The 24,625-nt window shown below is 48.0% G+C and overlaps 1 protein-coding gene across 1 annotated transcript in view; it reads left to right on the forward strand.

Moving 5' to 3' along the window:
* Positions 1 to 24,625, forward strand: part of VAV2 (vav guanine nucleotide exchange factor 2) — a 130,230-nt gene that overhangs the window by 10,171 nt on the left and 95,434 nt on the right. Inside the window, exon 2 of the mRNA XM_068413907.1 lies at positions 21,711 to 21,827. Within this exon, the coding sequence (XP_068270008.1) occupies positions 21,711 to 21,827 (117 nt within the window). The remainder of the gene's footprint in view (positions 1 to 21,710; positions 21,828 to 24,625) is intronic.

A 24,625-nucleotide genomic window follows, 5' to 3' on the forward strand; every position in this document is an offset into this window, starting at 1 on the left:
TTTCTGTGTGAGGTTGCAGGATGTGAAATACGAGCGTTGCACTGAGGTTTGCTGACTTGCCCTGTCTGTGCCGGACTCGTCTGTGCCTGGAGGTGATGTTCCCCGGGGGGTATCCCTGCACCACCTGCCCCGACTCATCTCTCCCCGTGACTGTGATTCACCGAGGTCATCTTTTGTTTGTGAAACCAACTGGAGGTGCAGGAGAATGTGTTACTTGAGCGTAAATATTTTTACATAAAACTGGAGGTTTTGATGGGCCTTCTAAAATAACTTCAACCAACCAAACCCCAGGGTCTTGCCAGATGTGGACCATCATCATTGCAGTCTACAACTACCTGAAGGGAGGTTGTAGTGCAGTGGGAGTCGGGCCTCTTCTCCCAGGCAACTAGCACTAGGACAAGAGGACACAGCCTCAAGCTGCACCAGGGAAGGTTCAGGTTGGACATTAGGAAGCATTTCTTCTCAGAAAGGGTCATTAGGCATTGGAAGGGGCTGCCCAGGGAGGTGGTGGAGTCACCATCTCTGGATGTAAGAAAAGACTGGACATGGCACTTAGTGCCATGGTCTAGTTGCCATGGTGGTGTCAGGGCAACGGTTGGACTCGATGATCCCAGAGGGCTCTTCCAACCTGACTGATTCTGTGATCCTGCATGTTCACATTGACAGGGGTGAGGGCTGGGTGCTGGTTGGCATTGCAGATCTGTTATCTAACTTTAACCCTTTGTACATCAGTTGAGTTTTGGCTCCTCCAGCAGCCAGGAGTAAGGATCTTTGTGCTGATGGACTTCAGGACATTATCAAGGGGCTCCCCGGCTTTAATCGCTGCCGTTTCCCACGGGCTTTGCTTGGCATCTTTCTGCATGATGCAATCAGTGTCTCCCTGATAAGACCTTTAGTCTGAGACACGGCAAACTTGGTCAAATGTCCTGTGCTATCGGCAACAAAACCTGTTCCTTGCAACATGATGGGCGGCTGTGGCTGGGAGGCTGGTGGAGGAGGAGAGATGTGGCCGTGATAAAGCGGGGCCGTGCAGCTTTATGATGAGTTTTGCTCATCCCTTGCTGGAAGGCTGCACAGCCTTGGCGTGTCTGGGTGCACGTCGCCGAGCTTTACCCACGTGGAGGAACATTTAAACATTTTTTGCTTAGGGGGGTGACAAAGGTTAGAAGTAAATTTCCCTTGTATTGACAGCTCGGTTATCTCGGGAAGGATAATGAGGAAGCTTTAATGAAACTACAGTATCTGCTTGAGAGTGGGGGTTTTTAGCCAGGTTGTCTCAAGAAGCATTTCTAATTAGAGAGAGATTTAATTCCAGATTTTTGTCACACCCCCCCTGCTTCCCTCTTAATTATATTTGCTAACGTGTTTAACAGCTTTCCCTTCAGAAAAGAACAATTTATTCAAAGGTCATAAATAGATTCTGGCATTAATTACTCCAGGAGCTGCACTGGGCTGCACCAGAGAAATCAACTCCGTGGGGAATGCGAAACCTTTCGCAGTTGGATTTATCTGTGGTTGAAATGACTTTGTTTGCACACAAACTCCAACAAAGAGTCACCCCCTCAAAAAAAAAAAAAGGTTATTGCATCCACATTGTGCCCAAGTTTTTAAAACCCATGGGGATCTTGTAGCTAATTTCCCCGAGTTCTTGGAACAAGCCTGTAAATCACATCTTCTCCCTTGATCTCTCCATCTTTGTTTTACAACATTTGGGGGTATTTTTATCGATTAGTTTTCGATCCCGCTGTTGCTATTGATCGTTTGGGGTGCTGCAGTGGAGAAGTGGCCGTCTCTAGGTGCAGGGAGAGCAAAGCCTGGTCCTCCTTGCTGAGCGTGCTGCTGCTGGCGACTGCTGGGCAAGAAGGATGGGGCTGAGCTGGTCCCTTTGGTGCTGAACACCCCACAGCAAACCCTCAGCCTGGCGCCCAGATTAGGTTAATAGTTTTTGTAACCTCCAGATTTTTGTAGCCGCTGTAACATCTGTTCCGAGTGATAATAGAGCAGTGCTGAGGGGGAATTAGCATACAGCTGCCAGGGTGGGTAAAAGTCTCTATAGAAAAAAAAAAAAAAGAATTTATGGATGGAAGATGAAGCCTCATTGCATTTTCATAGTTCCTGGTGATTTTTGGCAGCGTGAGCAAAATCTGTTCCTTTGCAATGGGAAAGGAGGGTGCCGTGCTGTGGGACTCTGGTGTACATTTAAGACTCGAGTGTCCTTTGTTTTATCGTTTCAACCCTCACCCAAAGCCAAGAGCACTTCTGCCTGCTTTTGGTCCTTTTTGAATTCTTTGTGTTTTTCTGGCATGGTTAAATCTGCCAGATGAGTCCTATTGCCTGGATGGAGCTGGGCTCACTGTGTGGGGGTGAATATTTAATATCTGCTGGAAATAGCTCTGCTTTCCTGGATGGGGGATGCTCTGTGCGCAGGATCCAGAGCCAAAGCATCCATGGGGATGCTCTGCACATAGGAGCATCTCGCAGTGGGCTCGTGGGGTGGCTTGGCTCTCTTTTTTTTTTTTTTTTTTTAGGCTGCTGCCTCTGTGGGGGTCTGTGTTTTGGCTCGCACCTCTCTGCCTGCTGGGCTTGTTGGTGAGGACCAGCTCAATGTGCACCGTTAAACCAGGGAGAGGAGAGGAGAGATGCGAGTCTGGGACCCACAAAGCAGGAGAGGGTCTCACCTGGCCGGTGACCGAGCAGACGGGCTTTACCCCTGCTCTCCCTTTCTCCCCCTGCTTCTGTGCTGCTCGTAGCTACTTGAAATGCAGGGGGGTATTTCGTGAAACAGCAGCTCCATCGCGGCTGGAGCAGATGCGGAGACAAAGAGGAGCGGTGGCGGATGCTGGGGGTGAAGTGGGGAGTGGGTCCCTGGTGGTACATGGTACCCAAACTGGCTGCGACACCTCAGCCCGTCCTGCCGAGCGTCTGGGGGTTGTTAATAAAGGTCTTTTGTTGTAACTTGGCTGCCGTTGGGGTCATCAGGAGATGCAGGTCTGCGCCGGCACTGCCGGGTCATGCTCGCATGTGCTGGTTCCTCTCCATCCCTCGTCAGTCCCGGGGATCGGGATCCTGCTCACCCACTGTCTCTCCCAGGTGGGTTCCTGACCTGCAGCTTTGAGTTACCAGCAGGTATTGGCAGTACTGCTAAGTATTTCTACAACTCTTCTTCCCTGGTGTTTTTTTTTCCAGAAGACCCAGCTCCTGGAGTCCTGTGATTTCGGAATTTTATTTTTCCTTAAGGGAAGGCAGACAAACAGGTGTGGAAGCTGTTGCTTTCATTACTTTGGGGAAATGCATAAAAACACAATTGAAGTGGTCTCTGAAGCTTCATAGACCTGAAAGCAAATTTAAAATACCCGTGTTTTAAAATCTATAAAGCAGGATGGTTACTGATGAATGAGTAGGTGATATTCTGAGTTCATCTCCTTGTAAAATAATAAAAAAATAAACCCCAAATGAACCCACATTCAGCTTTGGGATCCACCAACAAAAGCTGACTAAGTGAATAGTATTATATTTGTCATGCATGGAAAAAAAATCTTAAGCAGAATTAAACATCTGATTTAACTGGGTGTAAATAAAAGGAGTTAGAGTAAAACTTCAGGAGGTGAAAAGCAGCCTCGTAATTCCATGGGGCTGAGAGGAACTTGCCAAAGATGAGGCTGTGTATTTGCATGGCTGTTAAACGTCCTGAGCCGGAGCAGAGGGCAGGACATCTCCCCTGTAGCCACCAGATTTTCCATGTTCTCGTCCTGGGGACGAGGAGAAAAGCTGTGTTTCTCTGAGCATCGCTCTTCTGCAGACATGGAAGGAGGAACTGCTCAAATCCCCTTTCTGAGGCTTTTTTTCCTATGATTTGGAGGTTTTTTTTGAGCGACGGCTCTCCTAACAGTGTCATGGTGTGAAGATCTGGTATAATAAAGATGAGGCATCAGGTAGTGTTATTGCTCCATAGAAACCCGTTATTCACCCAAGCAGGGCTGTTATTAGGCGGATGCCGGTAGCACAGGAGCAGGAGGGAGCTCCCTTTGATGGAACACAAGGAGGAAACCGGAGACAAAAAGGGGTATTTAACTTGTCTCTGTGCTCAAGGTAACTTAATAACTGCTTGGTTTTGTCTTTGTCACGTTAGCAGCCAGGTTTTGTCATGCATTTGCGTGCTGAAGAATACACGCAGAACTTCTCCTCACTCCACCCACTTGGTGTTTTACTCAAAAGTTGGAAAAAATGCCTCTTGGCGATGGTCGGCCATCCCGCCCCGTATCACGCAGGGGCGAGAGAGGCGAAACGCTTTCTGGCTCGTTTCTTTCTTTGGGGTTTAACATTTCAGTGTCCATTAGGCTGGAGATATATTCCAGGTCCTCAGCTTCCCACCCCGCTCTCCTTGGCTCTCGGACATCCTCGCGGCCGCGCTCTGGGAGATCGCAGGGTAACGAGGACTGACAGAGCTGGAGCTGCTGCGGCTCCGAGCTCTCTCCCCGCGTGTTTTGGCATCGTTATTCCTGTTGTTCTTTGGGAAAAAACTTTTGCAGAACTTTTCTGTGGGTGGCTTAAAAAAAAAAAAAATCTTGCATGCAAAAATGAGGTGTAATGCAGTTCTGTGGGTTTGAGGCAACCATGAAAAACGAAGGACAGCGCTCAGTTGTTGCTGTGGGATTGTGTGTGCTGTGGGCTGCTTCCAGACCCTGGTTCTGTAGGAATCTCCTTTAGCAGGGGACATAAGTGCTGGAAAAAAACCTTAGACAGTTAGAAGTTATTGAGTAACTCATGGACTTTCAGGTCCAACCTTCAATTGGTACCAGGCCCTCTGCAAACAGGGGCCCTAATCCTGAGCAAGAGGTTATCCAGGTAATTCTCAGTTTAACCAGGGCTGGTTTTCTCTGCCCTCCAAAGGGTTTACGAGCTGGTTTGGGGCTGGTTTGCTCTGTGGGGGACACTGACCTGCAGTGGGACCTTAGAGCTTCTCTTGGAGGAAATGGTCTCATTAAAGAATGAAGTGGCATAAGGTAAATCCAGTGATTTACGGACACTGTGCGGCTGTCCGTCCTGCTCAGTTTCTGGGGATGGTAACCACAGAAAGTGCTGCTGTTTTCCTGGGAGCTTCTGTTGTCCATGGCAAAACGTGAGCAGTGCCGTTCCCAGCTCTCTCGTCACCGTATCTGCGTCATGTGTGCTGTGGGCGATGGGGAGGGAGGATGTGATCCTGGTGATTGTGTAACCATGAAGTCCTCCTCTACGGATACGGATGTGTGGTTGACCAGACTCTGTGGCTGGGTACGAAGTGGCTGAGAAGCTCGTTCCTTGTGGTGAGGAGCAGAGACAAAAGTTCAAAAGTAGAGTGACTGAGTTAGGCCAGAAGCTTGATACCAAAAGAGAGTTGAGATGGCTGGAAACCAAAGCTGGAACTGCAATTTCTTTTCAGATCGTGGGTGGATTTGCATCACTTTTATGTGATGTTCCTTGGTTTATTCAGGGCAATATTAAGAAAGTTTCTTAGGATTGAAGGAGTCTGTATTTGGGAGCAGAGGAGGGCTAAAATCTCAATTAAATCTATTTGTTCCCTTCCGCCTAGCTGGGGAAGGCAGCCTAGCACAAGGCCAGGCCCGCGAAGGGGTTCAGCTGTACGTTGGATCTCGGTCTGTACTCCTTAGCTGGTAGCTCACAATTTGTTTGACTGAGCGGTTTGGGGTCTGAGTGTGGGAATGTCTGGGGAGACCCACCGTGGGCTGACTTGGGGTGGTCTACTGGTGCCTTTGAGTCAAGTTACAAAACGGAAGGTGGAAAAGGCTTTGTTCCCTGGAAGGCTCTGTTACTCATCCGATAAGGGAGGCTGTGCAGTGCCTTGGGTGTCTCATCCTCTCTGGGATGTGAGCCCCTTGCCACATGTCTGTCAGACAGATGTTGGTCACTCCTCAAGTCCTGGTGAGAGAATGCTGTTCGTGGTGGAGTGTGGTCCAGAAAAAGTCACAGTCTGCTTCTTGAACGCAACCAGAAGTGACAGGTCATGATGACTTTACATGAAGAGTTATTTACGCTCCCCTCCCTAAGAGGCACTCAGCAGCTGGAAAGCCTTTCCTCTGTGGAGCTTGAAGAAGCACCGTTTTGAATAAGAGCTTTTTGCATTGGAAGCTACACCTTAGAGAAAGATGTTTTATTTCCCTTGGTGTTTATAGCCCTGTAAAATACTACGTAGCCTTTTTTTTTTGTATTATCTCGCTTGCAGTATGCAGAGGAGCAATTTATTCCTAACAGCTCAGCCTAATATGTGCCATAGCCATTTTCACAGGAGCCAGACCTGTCTTAATGTTTGCTGTATGACTTTTCTAAAAGTGTGGTGCCATGGTGCTGGCTTCTAAACAAATGTTCTTAATAACTTCTGCATTGGGCTGCACAGAACTGAGTATATGTTAGTCTGACAAAAATCTGTGGGCTTGTTCTTAAGCACCTTAATTCTGTGCTTAAATTCACCATGTGTTTTACACTGTGTTATGTGTTGTTGGAGGCAGTTGCTAAGAGAAGGATTAATTTAAAGCAGAAGAAAGCACCCCTTTTCTTCGGTTATACATGCAGCTGAAGTAGTAAAAATTAACTTAAATTGGGTGGCACTTAGGAAAATAGGACAGGGTTGCTGCCAAAAAAAAAGGGGAGTCTACATTTAATGACATGTTGTCACTGTCTTAACCATGTCAATAAAGTAACTTTAATTTACGGGTCAGTGGGCTCTTGTAGGGCCACTGCCTATTTAGGTGTATCGATCCTCTCCCGTTAGAAGCTCGGAGTATTGCCCTTTCATGTCCAGATAATTTTCGACCCACTAAAGCGGAGTGGGTGGCTCTGGGAGGATGGAGTTGAACAGCTGAGCCGAGGAAGGAATTGGATGCTCCTTCCAGGTCCCCTCCTAACCCCTCCTGCTGAAATACAGCATTAATGGTCCAGCCCAACACATCCCCGGGGCCTTATATCCGTGCTCGAGTTGTACCAAATTAATTAGACCAGCACAGCAAAAGCAACACAGCCTTCCCTAACGCTCCCTGCTCTGCAAATGCAATTACACTGTTATACAGAGTTTATTTTAGATATTCCAATTAGGAGAGTCGGCTTTGCTGGTATACGCTGTCTGGTGTAACTGTTCATGTCTGGCTGCTGAATACATCATTAATTCTGTTTCCAGGGGAAATACTTGTCCCAGGAAAATCCCTGCATTTGACTAGACCCAAGTTGGTGCAGGGATGGAGAGAGGACAAGTCAGCTCCCACAGATAACTGGCTTTTCTCGTCATCTCCCAGTGAGAAATTATGGTTTAGTTTTCTTGCTTAAGTGAGTGTAAATCAGGGATAAGTGCAGAATCACAGGAGCGTTGGTGTTTGTGATTACATAGACACACTAAACTTTCTATTAAATAACTTAACTTAAATGATAACATAACTTAAATAACTTAAATAATAATGTCATTTAAAAAAAAAATCAAAACACAAAACAACAACAAAATGGTGTTCTTCCATATTTTTGGTAGACTAAAATATATCCCTGCTAGTGCACGGTTAGTCTGGCTCAGAAGGGAGGACTTGCCTTAAAAAAATATTAAGCCAAAGCTGGAAACTATTCAGTCAAAACATACAGGAGATTTTGGGAGGATTTCTAAATCCCTCAGCTCTGAGCGCACCCCATCGTGTTACTGTAGTGGATAAGCAAGTGATATGAGCTGCAAAGAGTGTGATGTAGGGATTAGATTAGAGGGTCCTGTTGATCTTGTTATACTCCCCAAGTATTAATTTATATAAATATCCAGAGCCTCATTTCCCATAATCTCTGGGATCTGTTCTCGGTGGTGGTTCTTATGAGGTGGGGATCTGACCTTTTTAAGCAGCTTTTACAAATTAAGTAGCCAGCAGATTAATTTTCTGTAGCCTGTTTTCCTCATGCAGAAGAGAGCCTGTGTGGAATTGCTGTAGGAGCTGTGCTGTGGCAGTGAATTTTGCCTCTTGAGCTTGGGAAAGAGGGTCAAGTGTTCCAGATAAGGTAAAATAGTCACAACCTCAGGGAGAGATTTAAAATAAACTGGGTCAGAAATGAAGCTCCCCTTTGTTAAATTCAGTTCAAGCTTCTCCCTGAAGTGAAGGTCATGGATGGGGATGCACCCAAATCCAGAGAGGTTTGGAGCCTGTGCTGTGACTGCCAAAGTTTGACGCTTGAAACTTTAGGCACTAGTCACTGGAGAAAGATATCTTGAATACATTGTGGCAACAGATATTTTTATACTTTGGGAAACTTTACAGTACAGCATTAGTTTTGGCTGGAGTCTCTCATTAAATTCCATTTTGCAAAAATAATCTGAAATGAAAAGTTAATTTTTGGGGGTTTGTAGCATGTTTTCTTCCCATGGTGTGAATGGAGATAATTGACAAGCTGAATAGAAGAGAAATAGCTGCTGTGTCAGTGTTAATCAGTAATTAAAAGTGTGTAGCCTGTTGCAGGGCAGGGAGATGACACAGGAGAAGGGCAGCTCTGGGCTGTGGGCAAGGGGATTTTCTTGTTTCGTTCTTAACGTGAATCTGGTTAAGGAAGATCCAATATGCCCCGTGACAGTTTGATTCTCCAGGAAATTGCCTGTTCGGGAGGGAGGCTGGGGTCTGGTTTTAATAACCCCTCTTCTGCGGGACGATGGGCTACCCATGAGCTCCGTGGGTGAATCGCTGTGGGTTTCACGTGTACTAATGAATTTAAGGGACCTGGCTCCTGCTGCAGGGAGTTTGAGTTGAGTGCGTAGATATTCTGGAGCTTGTCCTTCTGTGCTGTGTCTGCTGGACGTGTTGAGGGTTTCATAGAATAGCCCAGGTTGAAAAGGACCATGAAGGATTATCTAGTCCAACCTCAAAATTTTTTATTTATTGACTGCTCAGTAAATTGGTCTATGACTTCAGTTAAAAACACAAGTTCTGACTTGCATCCAGAGTCACCTTTGTCAAGAATGAAAGATATGGAGGATGTGGGCAACCAACACTTCGATAAGAAGCTGCAAAGAAGTTGCTGTTTCCTGGTTTTGGTTTATTTGGGTTTTTTTCTTCCCCTCCAAAAAGGCAAAAAACTCAGTTTTATCCATTGACTGGAATTTGGTCTCACTTTAGAGTAGATCAGAACAGTTTGGTTTCACTTTCCACTCTTTCAATGAAAAGGGGAAAATAATATTGCTATGGTTGAGTGTCCAAGACTGATGGGACGGAGGTTCGTGAAGTATTCAAGGGTCTCCCAGGCGTACCGTGCAGTGAGATGCGATGTGCAGACCTACACGTGGAGCTGGTTGGGATGTGCTGGGGCTCAGAGCAGAGCACCCTTTCCAGAACCGGGGTTTCCTTTAGTTGCAATGCCAGGACTGAGGAGCGATGCCTTTTCTTCTGCTTTTCCCCTGGCTTTCATTACAATGCTTGAGTGATTTGGAATGATATTGATGTTCCATACTACGGAATTACACCCCTCCCTTCTCTCCAGAAGGGAAGAAAAATGCTTAATTGAAATCATAAAGATAAAATACAGGCTCTAATCTTGAAAAATGAAAACAACCAACATCACAGTAATGCCAATGGCCTCCCCATCCTTCCCCTGATCAAAGTTCAGTTTGATTTTTATCTCATGCATACATTAAATATGATGGTTAACCTTCAGATTTCCTGTCCCAGCCTCCCAAGCTTTGTGATACTTACAGTTACTATTCAGTTAATTAATTTCCTTGCAGTGTTGAAAGGGAGAGGAACTGATACTCTGAATGCAAATCACAAGAGGCAGTATGAGGGCTTTGGGTAGTAAGAAAAATGTGTGTTAATGTCTGTGTTCGTGGATGGGTTTTCCTTTCCTGATGCACAGAAATGGATACAGGGCAGTTATAGGAACGCCAAGGAGGATTTTGGGACCTACTCTGAAGCCTATTGAAGTCTGTTGAAGGCTTGTGGGGGGTTCTCCTGATGCCTGAGAAGTTCTGAGTACCCAGTTGTGGTTTTATCATTTGAAACTTTGTTTGACCTTTTCTGTTACTGGGGGAGAAAAAAAAAGTTATAATGCAGGAGGCTTCATCCCAGCTAGTCTCACTACACCCCTACTTCCCCTTTACGTTTTAAAAGAGGTGATTTGTTAGCTGTTTTCTCCTGGGCATGGCTGATAGACAGGCGATATGGGGTAGCAGGGGCTCTGCCAGCCAGCGCGGTCCCTCAGTGCGGAAGGGAGGTGGTGTGTCACATCCAGAGCTCCAGCCTCGTCTGGCTGCCCCCTTATTTTTTTATAGAAAGCAATCAGTTGGATGAGCAAGGCTTGCTGTTGCTAAAGCCATGTTGACTGTTCCTGATTTACCATTTTGTCCTTGGGAAGGGGATCCCAAGAGGGGCATGCTGCAGAGGGGAGGTGGGGCTCATCAGCCTGTAGTTCCCTGGGTTCTCCCTTCATGTTCTTTAAGATGGGCTTAGTATGTGGTAGGCTGTACTACTAATGAGTATCTTAATCCACAGCATGCAGGCAGTTGCAGCGTGCATGAAGCTGGAGGTGTCTATTTCAACCTCGTCTCATTTTGGCAACGACAAAGGCTTGTATAACACAAGCCACTCGGGCTGGAGTCAGTGTGGTGTGTGCCAATGCTACCAAAAGTTCCTGCTCCTTCTTGGGGGATGTCCTGCCTCTCGTCCCATGCGCGTTATGGAAATTAATCTTTACAGGGAATGGAGCCCTGGGTCTGGCTTGGCTGTCCTGCGGGCACAGATGCTTGGCAGAGAGCTCCAGGGGCTGGTGCGTGTGTGCACGTGTCTGTCTAGAGCCTTGGTCACTGGATCCAAAACACAAGCACTAAAGCAGTTAAGCTCTAAAACCTTTTATTTTCCCTTCTATTAAGATTATTTTAATAACTTGTTTACCCAGAGCAATTTTCTATGCATTTCACACATTAGAGTCGTTCCTGGTAGGTTGTCACCCTGCAGACAGTGGTGCTCCCTGCGCTTGCTTTTGCTGCTCTGCTTCAGCTTTATTTTCTGCAGAAGAAATTCGGAGCTAGAAAACTTGATGCGCCTCAATTAAACCGTGGGTGAAAACAAAAGCGCCTCCTGTTCTCCAGCTCGCACTGTCTGTTCACATCCTTGGCTCTTCCCAACACTGAAATGCAACAAAACATTTATTATTTAAAACTGAGGAGAGGAAGAAGCCCCGAGCGACTCCCAGGGCCTCGGGGCTGCCTGTCCATTCTCTGTCCCCAAGGACAAGCAGCCTCCGTGTGCTGGCTGGCAGAGGCACCCCGGGCCCCTGCTCGCGGCTCTGGCAGCATCGGGTGCAGCTCCTGCTGCTGCCTGTAACGGTAGATGTGATGCTTGTCTCTTCCCAATTACCCAGGAGGCTCACAAGAGCTGGGCTGCAGTGGGTCGCTCCCTCTGGCTTGGAAGCAAGGTCTGGCTTGTAGGTCCTGTGATACGTGAGAGTTTTCCTTTGAAATTCCTCTTGCGTAAGAGGATTTGTGGTGCAGGTGTGTCTTTCCTACCTCTTCCCACCTCCCCTTGCTGGGAGCTGGTGCACGGAGGAGTGATGCATGGGATGGCCAGCCCAGGATCATCCTCCACAACCCCATTTCTGTTGCTTTTGGGGGTGAAGAAGGCTCTGAGCTGCTCTGAGATGGCCCCATCTCTGCGATGAGGAGCTGATGTCGGTGCGGAGCCCCAGCGTGCTGCCACGAGGCAGGGGAGCATCAAGACACCTATTAGAAGCAGATCGTTGGCTTAATCTTGCAAAATGCAGCTTGATTTCATGAGCAGGTCTGCATCAGTTATCCGTAATGTGAAAAGTAGTGTTCTGGTTTTAATTACTTCTTTAGGAAGAAGCTGGGGGACATCTTTCGGCATCATTACCTGGTGCCATTAAGCAGAGTTTTCTGAGTGTTTGTTGTCTGTGTCTATTAATGCCATCTCGGTCCCCAGTGTGACATTTGGGAACTGTTTTTCACTGAACCCATTGTCAGCCTGATTTCAGCAGTGCCTTGCGGGTAGATGGCAACTTAGGCAACAGTCCAGGAAGGTGTAACGCAGCCCAGGTGTAACGGTGTCAGGGTGCGTGTCAGCAGCCGTCACCAGGAACAGGCTGTCTCTGTCTTCTGGGATGCATAACTCTTCTGCCAGCACCAGCTACAGCTTCGGGTCCTTCAGTACTGATCTGGAAGCTGAACTATCATCTCCAGATCTTCTCAGGCTCTGGCAAGACTGTGCAGATCTCACAAAGACAGCAGCTTGCAATTGCTCTAGGCCATTATTTCCACCATCGCCAATTTAAAAGGTAAAAGCTGCAACAAATGCAGCGTTATAAATATTTTTCGTGGCTGAGTTTTTGCTTTTCAGTCAGGCTTTCCCTCTGCGTGCTGTGCTGCTTTGGCTCGGTGGGATGAATGTATCGGGAGGGTCGTTTGTTCAGCACTTCTGCTTCCTGGCAGGTAACCTGGTACTTCTTGCAGTGAGGAAAATAACACATTTGGTTGTAATTTCCAAGGTTTTCTGAAGGTGTAGTGAGTCTAATTGGAAGTGGGTCGCCCAAAATCATGACTGTGTGGAGAAAAATTGTATATACCCTTGCTGCATGAGTAATGCAATGGCATCCATGCAAGCTCTTGCCAGAAAAGTCTTTTGGATGTTGGAAGATTGCATGGCATTGATCCGATGGCAGAACTGTGGAAATAAGACTTCTTGGGGTGTTTTAAAAAAGAAAAGTGTACAGTGTCTGCGGTGAGACTGGTGTGTGCCCTGAAATGAGGGTGTGCCTCTGTGCAATGGTGGCAGCCTGTGGCACGATCAGCTCGGGGATGTGACTGGAGATACCAACGGGCATTTAAAACTGGTTGTGACTCATAAAATTGATATAAAGGTCTTTAATTCAACATACATGTTTGGTTATTTAATAATAGTCTGTTTTGACAGTTTTGTGTAAATGATGTTGAAGTCAGCTGTTGCAGATCCTATGCCATGGTTCACTTCTGCCTCCAAAGTCAGAGCTTGTCTCTTCAGCATTTATACAGGGCAGCCTGGTTTTAAAGAGACAAAAATAAGTCCATGAATTTCTTTAACTAGCCCAGGCTTGCAGGCTGCTGCCTGGAGCTGCCTCTCTCGCGTCTGGCCCGAATATTTGACGTGACAAGGCTTGATTTCTGACTTGGCTGCTATTTACTCATCTCGGAGACATACCGTAGCTGTTCTCATCGCTGTCCTGTCAAAAGTTCATCACGGTCCGATTCCCTGCACCAGCCTGAAAAGCAGAACAATGACTGCCTGGAAAGTTCTCTGTGAGCGTATCATTACAGTGTAACACTATATACGGTTACGCAATTACTCATTTTCTTTAATAGCAGCTGAATTCTGTGTTATAATTTGATTGTCATGGTTCAGGTCAAGTCCTGTCTTAAAGCTTTGGGTTAGCCAAAATGTTTTGAATTTTCTTTGCTGAAAACTCAGTGCGTGGGAAGGTATCCCATTTCTTGATCGGTTGTAGTCATAATTTCTTTTTTACATATCCCATCTCTTACCTATGGTCATGTTTTATGAGTGATGAAGTGTGAGCCCCGGTGAGGCAAACATGAGTTTAGGACTTCATGTCAATAGTAAAAGCCAAGATATCTCTTTTTCTTTTTTTTTTTCTTCTTTTCTCCCTCTTTCTTAACCAAGTTCCCCTGACAGAGCTGCATGTCTTCCAGCAAGAGGGGGAAAAAGGCTGCATTTAATGAGCGTGGAAGGGATCTCTCCATTAAGGGTGCCAGACGTGGGCAGATTGAGCAATCCTTCCAAGCTCTCCAGCTCCCAAGCTTTATGTAGTCTCAGATCTTGTTCCTCCCTAAAGCCAAGCCTGGATTTGGCAGTCTGCTGGTAAACATACCGCAGAGACAGCCCGGATCTGGGATGCAGGAGTTGGAGGCTCTAACTCTGGGTTGTGTGGGAAAGTCGTAAAGAAACCCCTTTGCGTGATACTGATGAGCCTCAAAAGGTCCAGCTGGGTTTCTCCTCTAAAGCACGGTGGTGATACCTGGTGGTCTTCCCACACAGCCATAGCTCAGGCTGCAAACAGCCTCTGCTCCCTGCCCCATCGTCCCCCGTCCTTGTAGCCAGCCCCATGTGGCACTGGGGCAGGCCAGGACCTGCACAGAAAACTGCTGCTCTGCATTGTTTTTTTTAAAAATCATGATGCATATCCATTATGGAGAGGGTGTCTGGAAGAGCAGGTGTGTGGTCTGGCTCTGTCTGCCAGGCCAATATGGTTTGGTCTTGTCCAAGGCATGTAGGGCTGTAACATGGGTCTCTCCCAGGCATCGCCCCAGCGCTGCCAAGGATGCAACACACCACTGCTGTTTGGGCAGATCATTGGGGCAGGAGAGCATCTGAGGAGGGATTTTCACGTCAGCAGATGCTGCTTGGGGATAACACAAGGACGTCTTTCAGCTCAGGGTTGTCCAGGGTCGCTAGGGATGTGTTGGTGTCCCACCTGCCCTTCCTTCGTGTAGTCTGGAAGGCTGTATTCTCCATCCAGCTCCCGAAATGCATCACTGTTGGGGTGAGTAGCAAAGGAAAAGGGGGTGTTTCTTCTCATGCATTCGTTTTGTAACAGCAAGAAGACTCATGGGTGAAAGCGATGTTGTCCTTCATACAAGGAAACCTGAAATTCCCTCTCTTAGAGGAGCAGTTGGTCTATGAAGATCAGGGCCTTCAGAGAGGATTCCACCCACCTGATTTTGCAAGCTCTTGTTATCCTGGGAACAGCTCTATAGATCACGTAGACATCTAAAAGATAAATCTCTGAAGAACAATGATTGAAAAACATTCAGCTGCCTGATGTGATGCAGGGAATTTGATGAGGGTCTTCTAAAACCTCAGTGGCAAGGTTTTTAGTTACACAACCCTCAAACCTGTGGTTGGGGACCTGTGCTGAACCTGTTGGACCTACTGGATTTGGGGTGGTTGGGCAAAAGATCTGGGCTGCCCAGACTTTGGGTGTGTGAGCAGGGAACTTCAGACCCTGTAAGCATCTTTAGAGCATTTTATCAAGGCATTGCAATTAAAGCCCTTACCTTAACGATCCCTGCCTTCTCAGCAGAGCCCTTCGTTCGCAGCCCTTGGAGGGCTCCACAAAGGAGGGAAGTGCTGTCAGCGGCTGCAGCTCTGCCGGTTTCTTTGGGAAGTTGCAGCTTCCTTCCGCTCATTTAAAGCCCCTGTGTGCCGCTGGGTGACCCTCCAACAGCGGGATGGATGCTGGGACGGACAGACAGACGCCAAGCGGCCGCTCTCTGCAGAGCCAAGCGCTCCCAGCGAGGCCGCCCGCCACGTGATGGGCTTTAACGAACCTCTCCTGCCGTGCTGCCGAGGAGGGCTCAGCCGGTGTCTTTAAGCTTTTGAGGTCATTGCTGCTGTTGGGAGTTTGCCTCGGAGGACACAAGGATCTGGGCTTTCCTGTGATTTCTTTTCCCTCCTCCAAACTGGGGGATGTTACTCGATCCTTGTCCCCTGCCCCAGCTCCGTGTTATCATCTTGGACTCACCAGCTGCCTGATGGGGGTTTTAACCAAACTTCTGGACTTTTTTTTTTTATTTCTTTCTCTGAAGGAGTGTGTGTAATGGAGGAGACGAGCTTGGTGGTTCTTGCGGGGAGTTTGGGGTCAGCAAAACCTTCCTAGGATAAAACAGGGCGAGCTCCCAGCAGCGCTGGACTTGGCCCGTGCGGCACTGCTTGGCAAGGTGACAGCAGCCTGGGGGGACACGATGCCGCTGCCCTCGCACGGGCTCCTCCTGCAAGCAGGGAAAGCACAGGCACAGCTGTATCCTAGACATCTTCAGTCTGTACTTCAGTATGTCACTGAGCATTTCTTCTGCGTCTCTGACTAATTTGGCTTTAATCGTTTGACCGTGTGCTCTCGTCTCTCGCTCTCCACGCGTCCTCTTAGCGTCTGCCACCTCGGAGGTGTTTGCCTCCGGTCCTCGCCTTGTGTCAGTAGTTCATATCTTGTATGAGATCCAGGAGCTCTGGTTAATGTTTGTGCCAGCTCTGACTCGAGCGCTGCTGAAAGCCATTCCCCTGCCTCTGGGGCTGAGGCTTGTGACTTCAGTGTGTATAACAGGTTACTCCAGGACCTCCCCTTGTTTATTTTTTTTTATTGATTTTACAGTTTTGTGTATATTCTGGCCTTCAGTTCATGAGCTTAATATTGTTACCCGAGAGACATCTTCCCTTTGAGAGCTCATACATCACGATGGGAAGCTCCTGTGAGGTAACTGGGAGCTTTTTGTCTGCGTGACCCATGCGAGAGCGATGATGAGCAGGACCAGAGCAGGGCTTGGCAGCCCTCCTGATGCTCCTCGCTGGGAAGGACCTTTGCTTGCTGCAGCTCCGTGTTAGCTTTCCCCCAGTCCTCCCAGTGATAAGCTATGGGTCTTTGCTGAAATAAATGGTTGCTGTCCCTCAGATACTCTCCTAGGGCTAACCCTTGCTCGTGGGTGGATGTGAGGGGAAGGAGAAGCTGTGGGGAGGTCAGCACTCATCAGTGTTTCAGGCTCATTAATCAGCCTTGCGAAGTGGAATTTGCCCAACCCGTGAGTGCTCTGCCATGGGAATGTCTTTGAAATGGGGGGAAATAATAGCACTAAATTGTTTGAGAAATAATTTCATTCTCCACTTCTCAGTAGATAAATCTGCTGTCCAACAACCCGAAATTTAATCTGTCCATCTAAAGTAATTGATGAGCTGCGACTTGAATCCAAATGTGACTGGGAAGGGAAATTTTCTGCAGAGATGGTTTGTATCGTTTCTGCGGCTGCTCCTTTCCACCAGAGACAGTGGGCCGAAGCGTGAGAAGGAACAAAGCCATGAAAGATGTGGTGCTGCTGGTGGGGTGTGATGCAAGCTCCAGTTGTGCTTTTGACTTGTATTATTGTTCCTGAAATTCTGGGAGATGCCTTGATGTGGAGGTGAGCTAGATGAGGCAGAGCCATTTGGAGGGATCAGGTAAAGGTCACGATTTGGTGTGCACAGTTTTAAATGCAGAGTTAGGTTAGCTGCAGCCCTGGGGGTCCCGCTGGGTACTTGAATGCTCTTGGACTTTCTCTTTGCTGTTGACTTTGGAGCAGCAAAGGGAGCGTTGATGCAATGTCAGAGTAGCGCAGGGGGAACTCAGCACAACTTGGAGATGCATCCTTTGGCTTTCTTGAGAGGTTCATGCCCCAGGAGACCCATTTCCGAACTGATCCTTGCAAATGCTGTGTTTTCTCAACGAGGGACCCTCCCATCCCCATCTGCGAAGGCTCTGATAAGCAGATGCCCACAGCTCTCTGCCCGAGAGTTACTTTTTGCCTGGTGCTTTCAAGCTGAGCAGGCAGTGAGATAAGAGGAAATCTGACATCACGGTCAGGAAGCGCTAAAGAAAGTTCCTGCCGTCATTCGTCAGTGGGTTATCTCGAGCGGCGAAACTGCAGCATTCCTCGCGTGCTGCAGGGCCCATTGCGAGCCCACGGCTTGGCCACGGTTCAGCGCGTGGCTGCCTGCCCGGGGCTGTTGTGTGCGGCCCCGCTCCGCCCCGGAGCACTAACCCCAGCCGCGGCCTCTCCAAAAGGCCCTTTCCTAAAAACTGTGAGCTGTTGCATGATCCTGCCCTGTCAAACCAGTTGCCCCCTCGCCTTCCTTTCCCTACATTTTATCACGTTATTAAATGCCTCTTGGAGACGCCCAAGCCTTGCACCTCCCTCCCTGTTGCCATCCCAAATTTAGGGACCAGGGACTGCTCCGATGCTCACACGAGCGTCCTCCAAATTCCACCTTGGGCAGTTTGGTTGTTGAGCAAAGGCTGCTGTGTTTTTCCCTGCCCCGTTGCCATCCCCCGTTAGCAAAGCAGCTCTGCTGGGAGGCAGAAACGCACGTGGCTTCCCAGCCGGTGATCAGCTCTGCCGGGGCTGGGGGACAGTTTCCACCCCAACCCCAATGTGCTCGAGTAGCTGCATCTTTTCTGACACATTTGCATCGGAAATGGCTGCAGGTGCGGCGGGCACCCAGTCATATGGGGACCGCAGGGAGGGGTGGTGGTAACTAAAACAGGGGTGTGAGGAGGAGCAAGGTGCTGAGCCGCCCTGCACCCTCCCTGGGCTCCCTTCCCACCCCCAGAGCTGGAGTTTCCAACTGCAGAAACATCCGACCTGCCCTTCCTGCCTGGGGTGCGGGAGCATTTGGGGTGGCTGGGCACATCCCTGCTGAGCTCCCTGTGTCCCCCTGCGAAGGGGAGTTATCCCAAGTATCCAAGGTTATCCCAAGAACCAGATTGTCCCTGTCTTGATCTCCACCGAAGGCTTCTGCAATGCATTTACAAGTTTGCAGGGCAAGTTTGAGTTGCATTGAAAAGTCGGCTGCGATACCTTTTATAGGCGCAGCGATCATCCAGGCAGTCTCTAAACCTACTGAATTCAATAAAACAAATAATATCATGAAAACCCTCTTTAAAAAAGAACATACCAGAAGCTACTGAGGCATTTCCAGCGTGTCTCAGGGGCCAGGGCTGCTCGCCAGGCTGGCTGTGGTCCTGTGGTCCTGCCTGGGCGAGGGCACGGGCAGCGCTGCTGAAATTGCAGCTGCTCCCCGGCTTTGCAAAGCAGATTTCTGCTGGGCTGGGGCAGGACGGGCAGCGGCTGAGAGCAGTTTATTCACCTTATAGCATTGCAGAGAGTTTAAAAATAAGCGAAGCTGTTCCGAAACTCGGCGAGTGCAGGTGGCTGTCGCCGCTGCCTCTGTGCAGTGCTGGCTCCTTGCAACCCTCAGAGCATCGGGTCAGAGCTCACTGCAGACTTTTGTTGTCTGGGCAGGCTTTAAGGTATTTTGTCTTACTGGATGAGTTTCTTGCTCCCTGTGGTACAGTCCCATCCCTGCCTCCATTGCTCCTTCGCTCTACCTTTAATAGCTTCCCTGTCCAAACCGCCTTGGACGTGCTTTGCTGTGCCCCGGGGAGCTCTCCCCATGCCGAGGATTGGGGCCGTGTCTGTTTTAGGAGCCTGGGTGGTGGTGTGGGAGATGCTGGTATTCACAGAAGATGCCGTGGTCTCTGGGGTCTGTTTCCAGAACTAAGCATCCTGGTTGCTGGTGGTGTCTTTCCCCTGCTAGAAGCGATGGCTGGCGGGTACCGAGGTTGTTCTGGGTGTGGAGGAGGGCGATGGCAGGACTTGGGGTGTGCGGTGCCTGGGCTCCTGGTGCCCCTTGCACTGAAGGAGATTGCAGGACTCTGCTTCAGTGCTGCTCTAGCTCGAAGCGTATAAATGACACCATTGATTTTGGACCTGGCAGGTGGTGAATGAGCCCCACAGAGAACATTGATTTCTCTCTCTCTTTCTTCTGTGGAGTGTTTACTCGTCCAAAGGTGTGATTGACTGGTAAATAAAATGGCCTCGGCACAGCTCATATTCCATTGTAGCTAATTTTAACGTGTGGCCGTTGAGTAACGCTATCAAGCCAACAATTCATGATCTTCCATCACCAGCAAACCAGCCTCGAAACGCCTGTGAGCAAAAGCGCAAGAAAATATTTTGTAGATCGGTGAGAGAGAAATGGTGCAGGAGCAAATCGTGCTGCTAACACCCACACGTGGGTTGTACTTGTGCAGGAGGAGTGGGGCTCAAACCTGCCTACGGTTGTCATCCCAAGTGGTGGCTTTGCTTGTGGGCAATGTGGTGGCCTCACTCTGCTGCCAGCTCCTCGCTGGTGGAGCAAGACTGTGGTGCTGCTGCCTTGGTTTACTGTGTTTTACATCAGGCCTTTTCAGCAGCTCTTTAAAGAGATTATCGGGCTCTTCCTTGATGCTTGTCATCTGCCTGCGCTCCGCGCCTGGCTGGCTGCATGGTGGCAGCGGCTGGTGGCTTGGCAGATGTCACCTGGAGCTGCGGGAAGGGCAGTGGCACCGCTGTGGGTGCCTCGTGCTCATTTAGTGGCTGGTGGTGAGATGGCTTCCAGATTTGAGCTGGATGAGCTGAGACAGTTGGATGCAGCTGATGCTGAACAGCGTGACCTTTCTCACTGGGGCCAAGCTGAGATGGGGGTAGCTCAGCTCGATCGAGTCCCATGGTGGAGCTGGGGCTCGCCCCCTGTTAGAAACGCTGTCAGGACGAGGTGTTCATTTGCTTGGATGTGTGATCTCTCTGCAGTCCTTCAGAAACGAGGTAGTGTGAACTTTGAGCTCTTCAGGAACTTGAACCACAAATGCCCTGTGCAGAGGGTTCAGGTTTTCACACCCATTGGGTGTCTTTCGCTTGGCTGAACATCGGCACTGTGAAAGTCCATCTTTCCTGAACGCTTCAGCCTTCGTTGCTGCCCCAGCCTTGGGACGAGCAGGAGGTGGGGAATGAACGCTGCGGAAAGGCAGGGCGGTTCTGCGGAGGAAGCTTGCGTCTTGCCGTGTGTAATTATGGCTATAACTTGTGTCATTAACTTTCACAACTGGAGGCTTAAAAGGATTTAAACTAAACACGTGCTAGAAATTTGAAATCAATGAGACTGCAGTGCAACAGAAAATACCTCCATGCTGCAAGCAGCTGGTTTGCTCGGGGTGTAAATTCTTGCAGAGACCCAGAAGATAACATTATGAAATAACCCGTGTTGGCAAGAGAGGTTGTAAGGCAATTCCAAAAAATCCTCTCAGTCTAGACAGTTGGTTTGATAACAACTTGGGGAGCAGAGATAGTGCCACGTGACAAAACCACACTGACCAAACCCACCCAAAGGCAGCTTGTGTCTTGCTCCTGTTTATCACGTGGGGATGATTCACCCCTTTAATGGGTTGATTTACTTGTAATTCTAATGTGTTTGTTATGTATTGGTGAGGAATTTGCCTGAAAAAGAAGAGTTGCTTGAAATACAGCAATAAATTCAAGGTATTTTGTGGAATAGCATGAGGATGCGGAAAGAAGTGAAATTAATTGGCTTGCTCAGCAGAGTCAGTCAATCCTGATGAAGGATGTAGGTGATGCAGCTGCAAAAATGAAGCAGGCTTTTATTCTTCTCATCTTAGCCCCTGTGCTCTCGTTGGAGCGAGACCGTCTGGAGTCCCCAGGCTTCAAAATCCCTGACACTTGCAAGCAGACGACCAATTATTGCTATAGTCAAAGACAGGATTTTCTTGAAAGAGGAATATAATGTTGCTCTGCCAGTTGAGCTATCGGGATAACCAAGGGTGGTCCCTAGAGGGGTGAGATTTCTGCCTCTTTGTATGGGCTAAGATGAAAGATGAGCAGAGCTTTGTGGAAGCAGTTTGGGATGTGTATATCTGTATGGATGTGCAATAAGTGCTGTGATGTGGGTCCCTTCTGTAGGGAACCAAGTGGGATCGTGCTGGAAATGGTTAAAAGTTCAACACTGGGCTTCTGTAGAACATCAGCTGTAATTTATATTTGGCTTCAACCTCGAAAGGGAAACATCCTGGCTTGAGTTTTCCAGCCCTTCTGCGTTGTTACCTTATGGGAAACTTGTTGTTTCAAAGGGGCGTTTGTTTCTGGTGCGCAGCTGAGAACACAGGAGCCCTCACAGGGCACCAGGAGCCTGACATCTTCAGCAACAACAAATAAACGAGTGCCTGGCTTTGCAGTGCACGTTTCTAAGACCCTCTTAACTTGTCTCCCACGTGAATTTAACTCGGTAAATCTCGGTTAAAATTTGTGCCTCTCTTGCTCACTTTTTCCCTCCTTTCTCTTTTGTTTCCTCCAGTTTCTCTGTTTGAAGAACATCCGAACCTTCCTAAAAGTGTGTCACGACAAATTTGGGTTAAGAAACAGCGATCTCTTTGATCCCTTCGACCTCTTTGATGTACGGGATTTTGGAAAGGTAAGAGTTACTCCTGAGCTCCTGGGAAGTGATGGTTCTGGCACTGATGGCACCGGGGTGGTTCTCCAGACTTTTGCTGCAGGTTTTAGATGAAAATATGAAGGTTTTGTGGTTTTCTAAGCAGCTTCTGCACCCTTAACCCATGTACTGGGGACCTCTTTCCCTGTGCTCGTGGTAGCCTGTGTGTCTAGAGGTTGGTTCTGCTGTGTCCTTAGTGAAGGGAGATCAAGCCTTCAAGCTTTCTGCTTTAGATTAACAGAGCCTCTGGGATCAGTCTCTAAAGTACATGAGAAATGTCTTTTGGGGCTGTGCTGTTGCTCTGATGGATACTGGGCTCAGGGAAGCTGTTATGCAGGACAATTGCTATATTCTTTAGTGGAAAAGGTGTTAAAAGATTTATTAAAGCTCTCTATTGTTTTACCTATTTCGAGCTACCAGGCATAAGCTGCTGGAAGGCATCTTCTCTTCTGATTATCCAAAGAGTAGATTTTCACTGCTGATGGGGATATATTATTTGATATTTATTGCCTAATTTATTTCTGGACCATTATCTGGAATGTGCAATTGCAGGGGCTTGTTTTATGAGTTTTTTGATTTATGAAATACAAGAAGGCTGCTGTTGTTCTGGGAATATGAATGCACAGAAGGAACCTTTTGGGCTGGGGTAAGAACCACTGCTAATTAAAACGCTGCTTTATTGTCACATTGTCTCTTGCTTTGTGCTGTTTCAAATTGCCTGAGATGCCTGTTAATAGAGCCTGGTGTTAAACACTGCTGGAACGTGTCAGCTGAATGCAGTTTGGTTTCCTTTTTGGTCTGGTTAAGGAACAGCCATTCTGTCCTCTTCCTCCTGTTCACTTTTTGAGGGGACATTCAGGTTTGTGACTTGGGAAGGGGGGATGATTTGCTATTCCCTCTTACCCCATAACAATTTAGTTTTTAGGAGAGTTTGGAAAGAAAGTTGTCAAACTTCCAAGAAATCCAAATGTACTTTATTGCCTGGATCTTGCTTATTTTCACGTGCACCGTGATCCTCAAACAACCTTACGAGATGTGCGAGGCACAGATTCTCTATATAAAAACCTCGCTGATCTTTTTCTGATGCAATTTTTCATCGGTTTGGTGGGGGTATCAGCTGCTGCACCACCCTAAATCCCTCCGTAAGCCTGTCAAAACATCCCCATTGTCTTTGCCACCTTTCATTCCCACATTATCCTCAGATCTGTGTTCAACAGTGGCAAAGCAAATAAACAAGGAAAAATCTGCTGTTGACCCAAGCGCCTTTCCGCTTTGAGCCACAGTGAGAGCAAAAGGAGCCTCTAATCCATGTTCCCACTGGCCAAACACAGACTTCACACACAAAAAAATTCTTCCTGGAGCTATTCATTTGTTAGATCAATAGCGTTTTTTGGTTACAAGCCACTTACGCCGTGCAGGAGGCTTTTCTGAGCGGAGCGCAGTAACAGTCGACCATTTAATTGCATAGAAACCTTGGTGGAGTGGTGTTGGGTGTTTCCTTTCTGGATGCTACTTAAGTAGTTATTTCTCTCCTCCAAAGCAGAAGGCCAGAGAGACAGCAATTACTGGTGGCATTTGGGTTTGCTGCAGTGTAATTACCGAGTAGAAAGGCAGGGGCTTGCGTTTATGTGGTGCCAAACTATATGTAAAGGGCTTGTCCTTTGGATTCTGCAGGGCCTTCAGGGTATCTTAATGTAAGAAAAACATTAGTGCTTTAGAAGAGGAAGAAAAATCAGATCCTTCAGTCTTGCCTTGACCAGCTGTTATTCTGAGAGAGGTTTCCATAGCTCCCTTTGGCTTCTGAGCCAGCTTTACCAAGGAGGAGCTGCTGTAGGATCGATGGAGTCCTCTCCAAAGGAGCAAGTGTGGTCGGGGGCTGCTCGAGTCCAGGAACGTGGGTTTTTATCCCTGGGTTTGCTGCTTCCTCGAGTTTTAAGCTTGGGAAGTTACTGCTTCCTTGCTGTCACCAGGATAACAGCTGGTGAAACGGGATTGTGAATCATGTGGGCTTCTCCAGCCGAAATCCCTGTGGAGCTGAAAGCTCCATCTCTGCCTTCGTGGGATGTCGGGTGATGGGCAAGCGCAGGCTTTTGCCAAATAGATGCGTCATGTTTCTCGTAATCGTGGTTGCAGTGTTTCCCAGTTACCCAAGGGAGTCGGAAGGCCAGTTCAAATTGCCCACAGCCAGTTCTTTTCCCAATGTCCAGTCGTTAAGCAGTCCCACTGTGACAAGGGCCATGCTGTGTTTCAGGACAGAGGTTTCCAGAAGTGTCCTGAGATGCTGACCACCTGTATTTCTAGCTGTGCCCCTTTAAGACACCTTAAAAGAATATATTGTTATATTGTTTTCTACAAGTTGGCTCTTAAATTTTTTTTTTTTTTTTAAAATCTTACCCCTTCAAAGTGGCTCAAAAGCTCTCCGTAATCACTGGTGACATTGGCAGAGGTGTTTCTCTGTGGCTGTGTCTCTGCTGCAGGATGCAGAAGCAGCGTGGTGTGCAGTGCTCCGAGGAAGAAAACCCTTGTTCATTTTGCCTTGTCCCTCATTAGGGTCTGATCGTGCTAGTACAGCCTGGCTCCTAAAAAAGAAATAACATAAAAAGCTAATGCTCATCTACAGTGTGCTGTTGCACAGCGCTTCATGCACATTTAATAGCAGTGATGGTATAAAATGTAACTCTTATTGGACTTGCTAATTTCTTGGCACCAACTATAATGAGATAAAATGTACATAAATATGGATTAAATTCTTTATCACTCTATTAGTCAGCACGATGATA

This window comes from Nyctibius grandis, chromosome 16 (genome assembly GCF_013368605.1).
Source record: "Nyctibius grandis isolate bNycGra1 chromosome 16, bNycGra1.pri, whole genome shotgun sequence".
Lineage (NCBI taxonomy): Eukaryota > Metazoa > Chordata > Aves > Nyctibiiformes > Nyctibiidae > Nyctibius > Nyctibius grandis.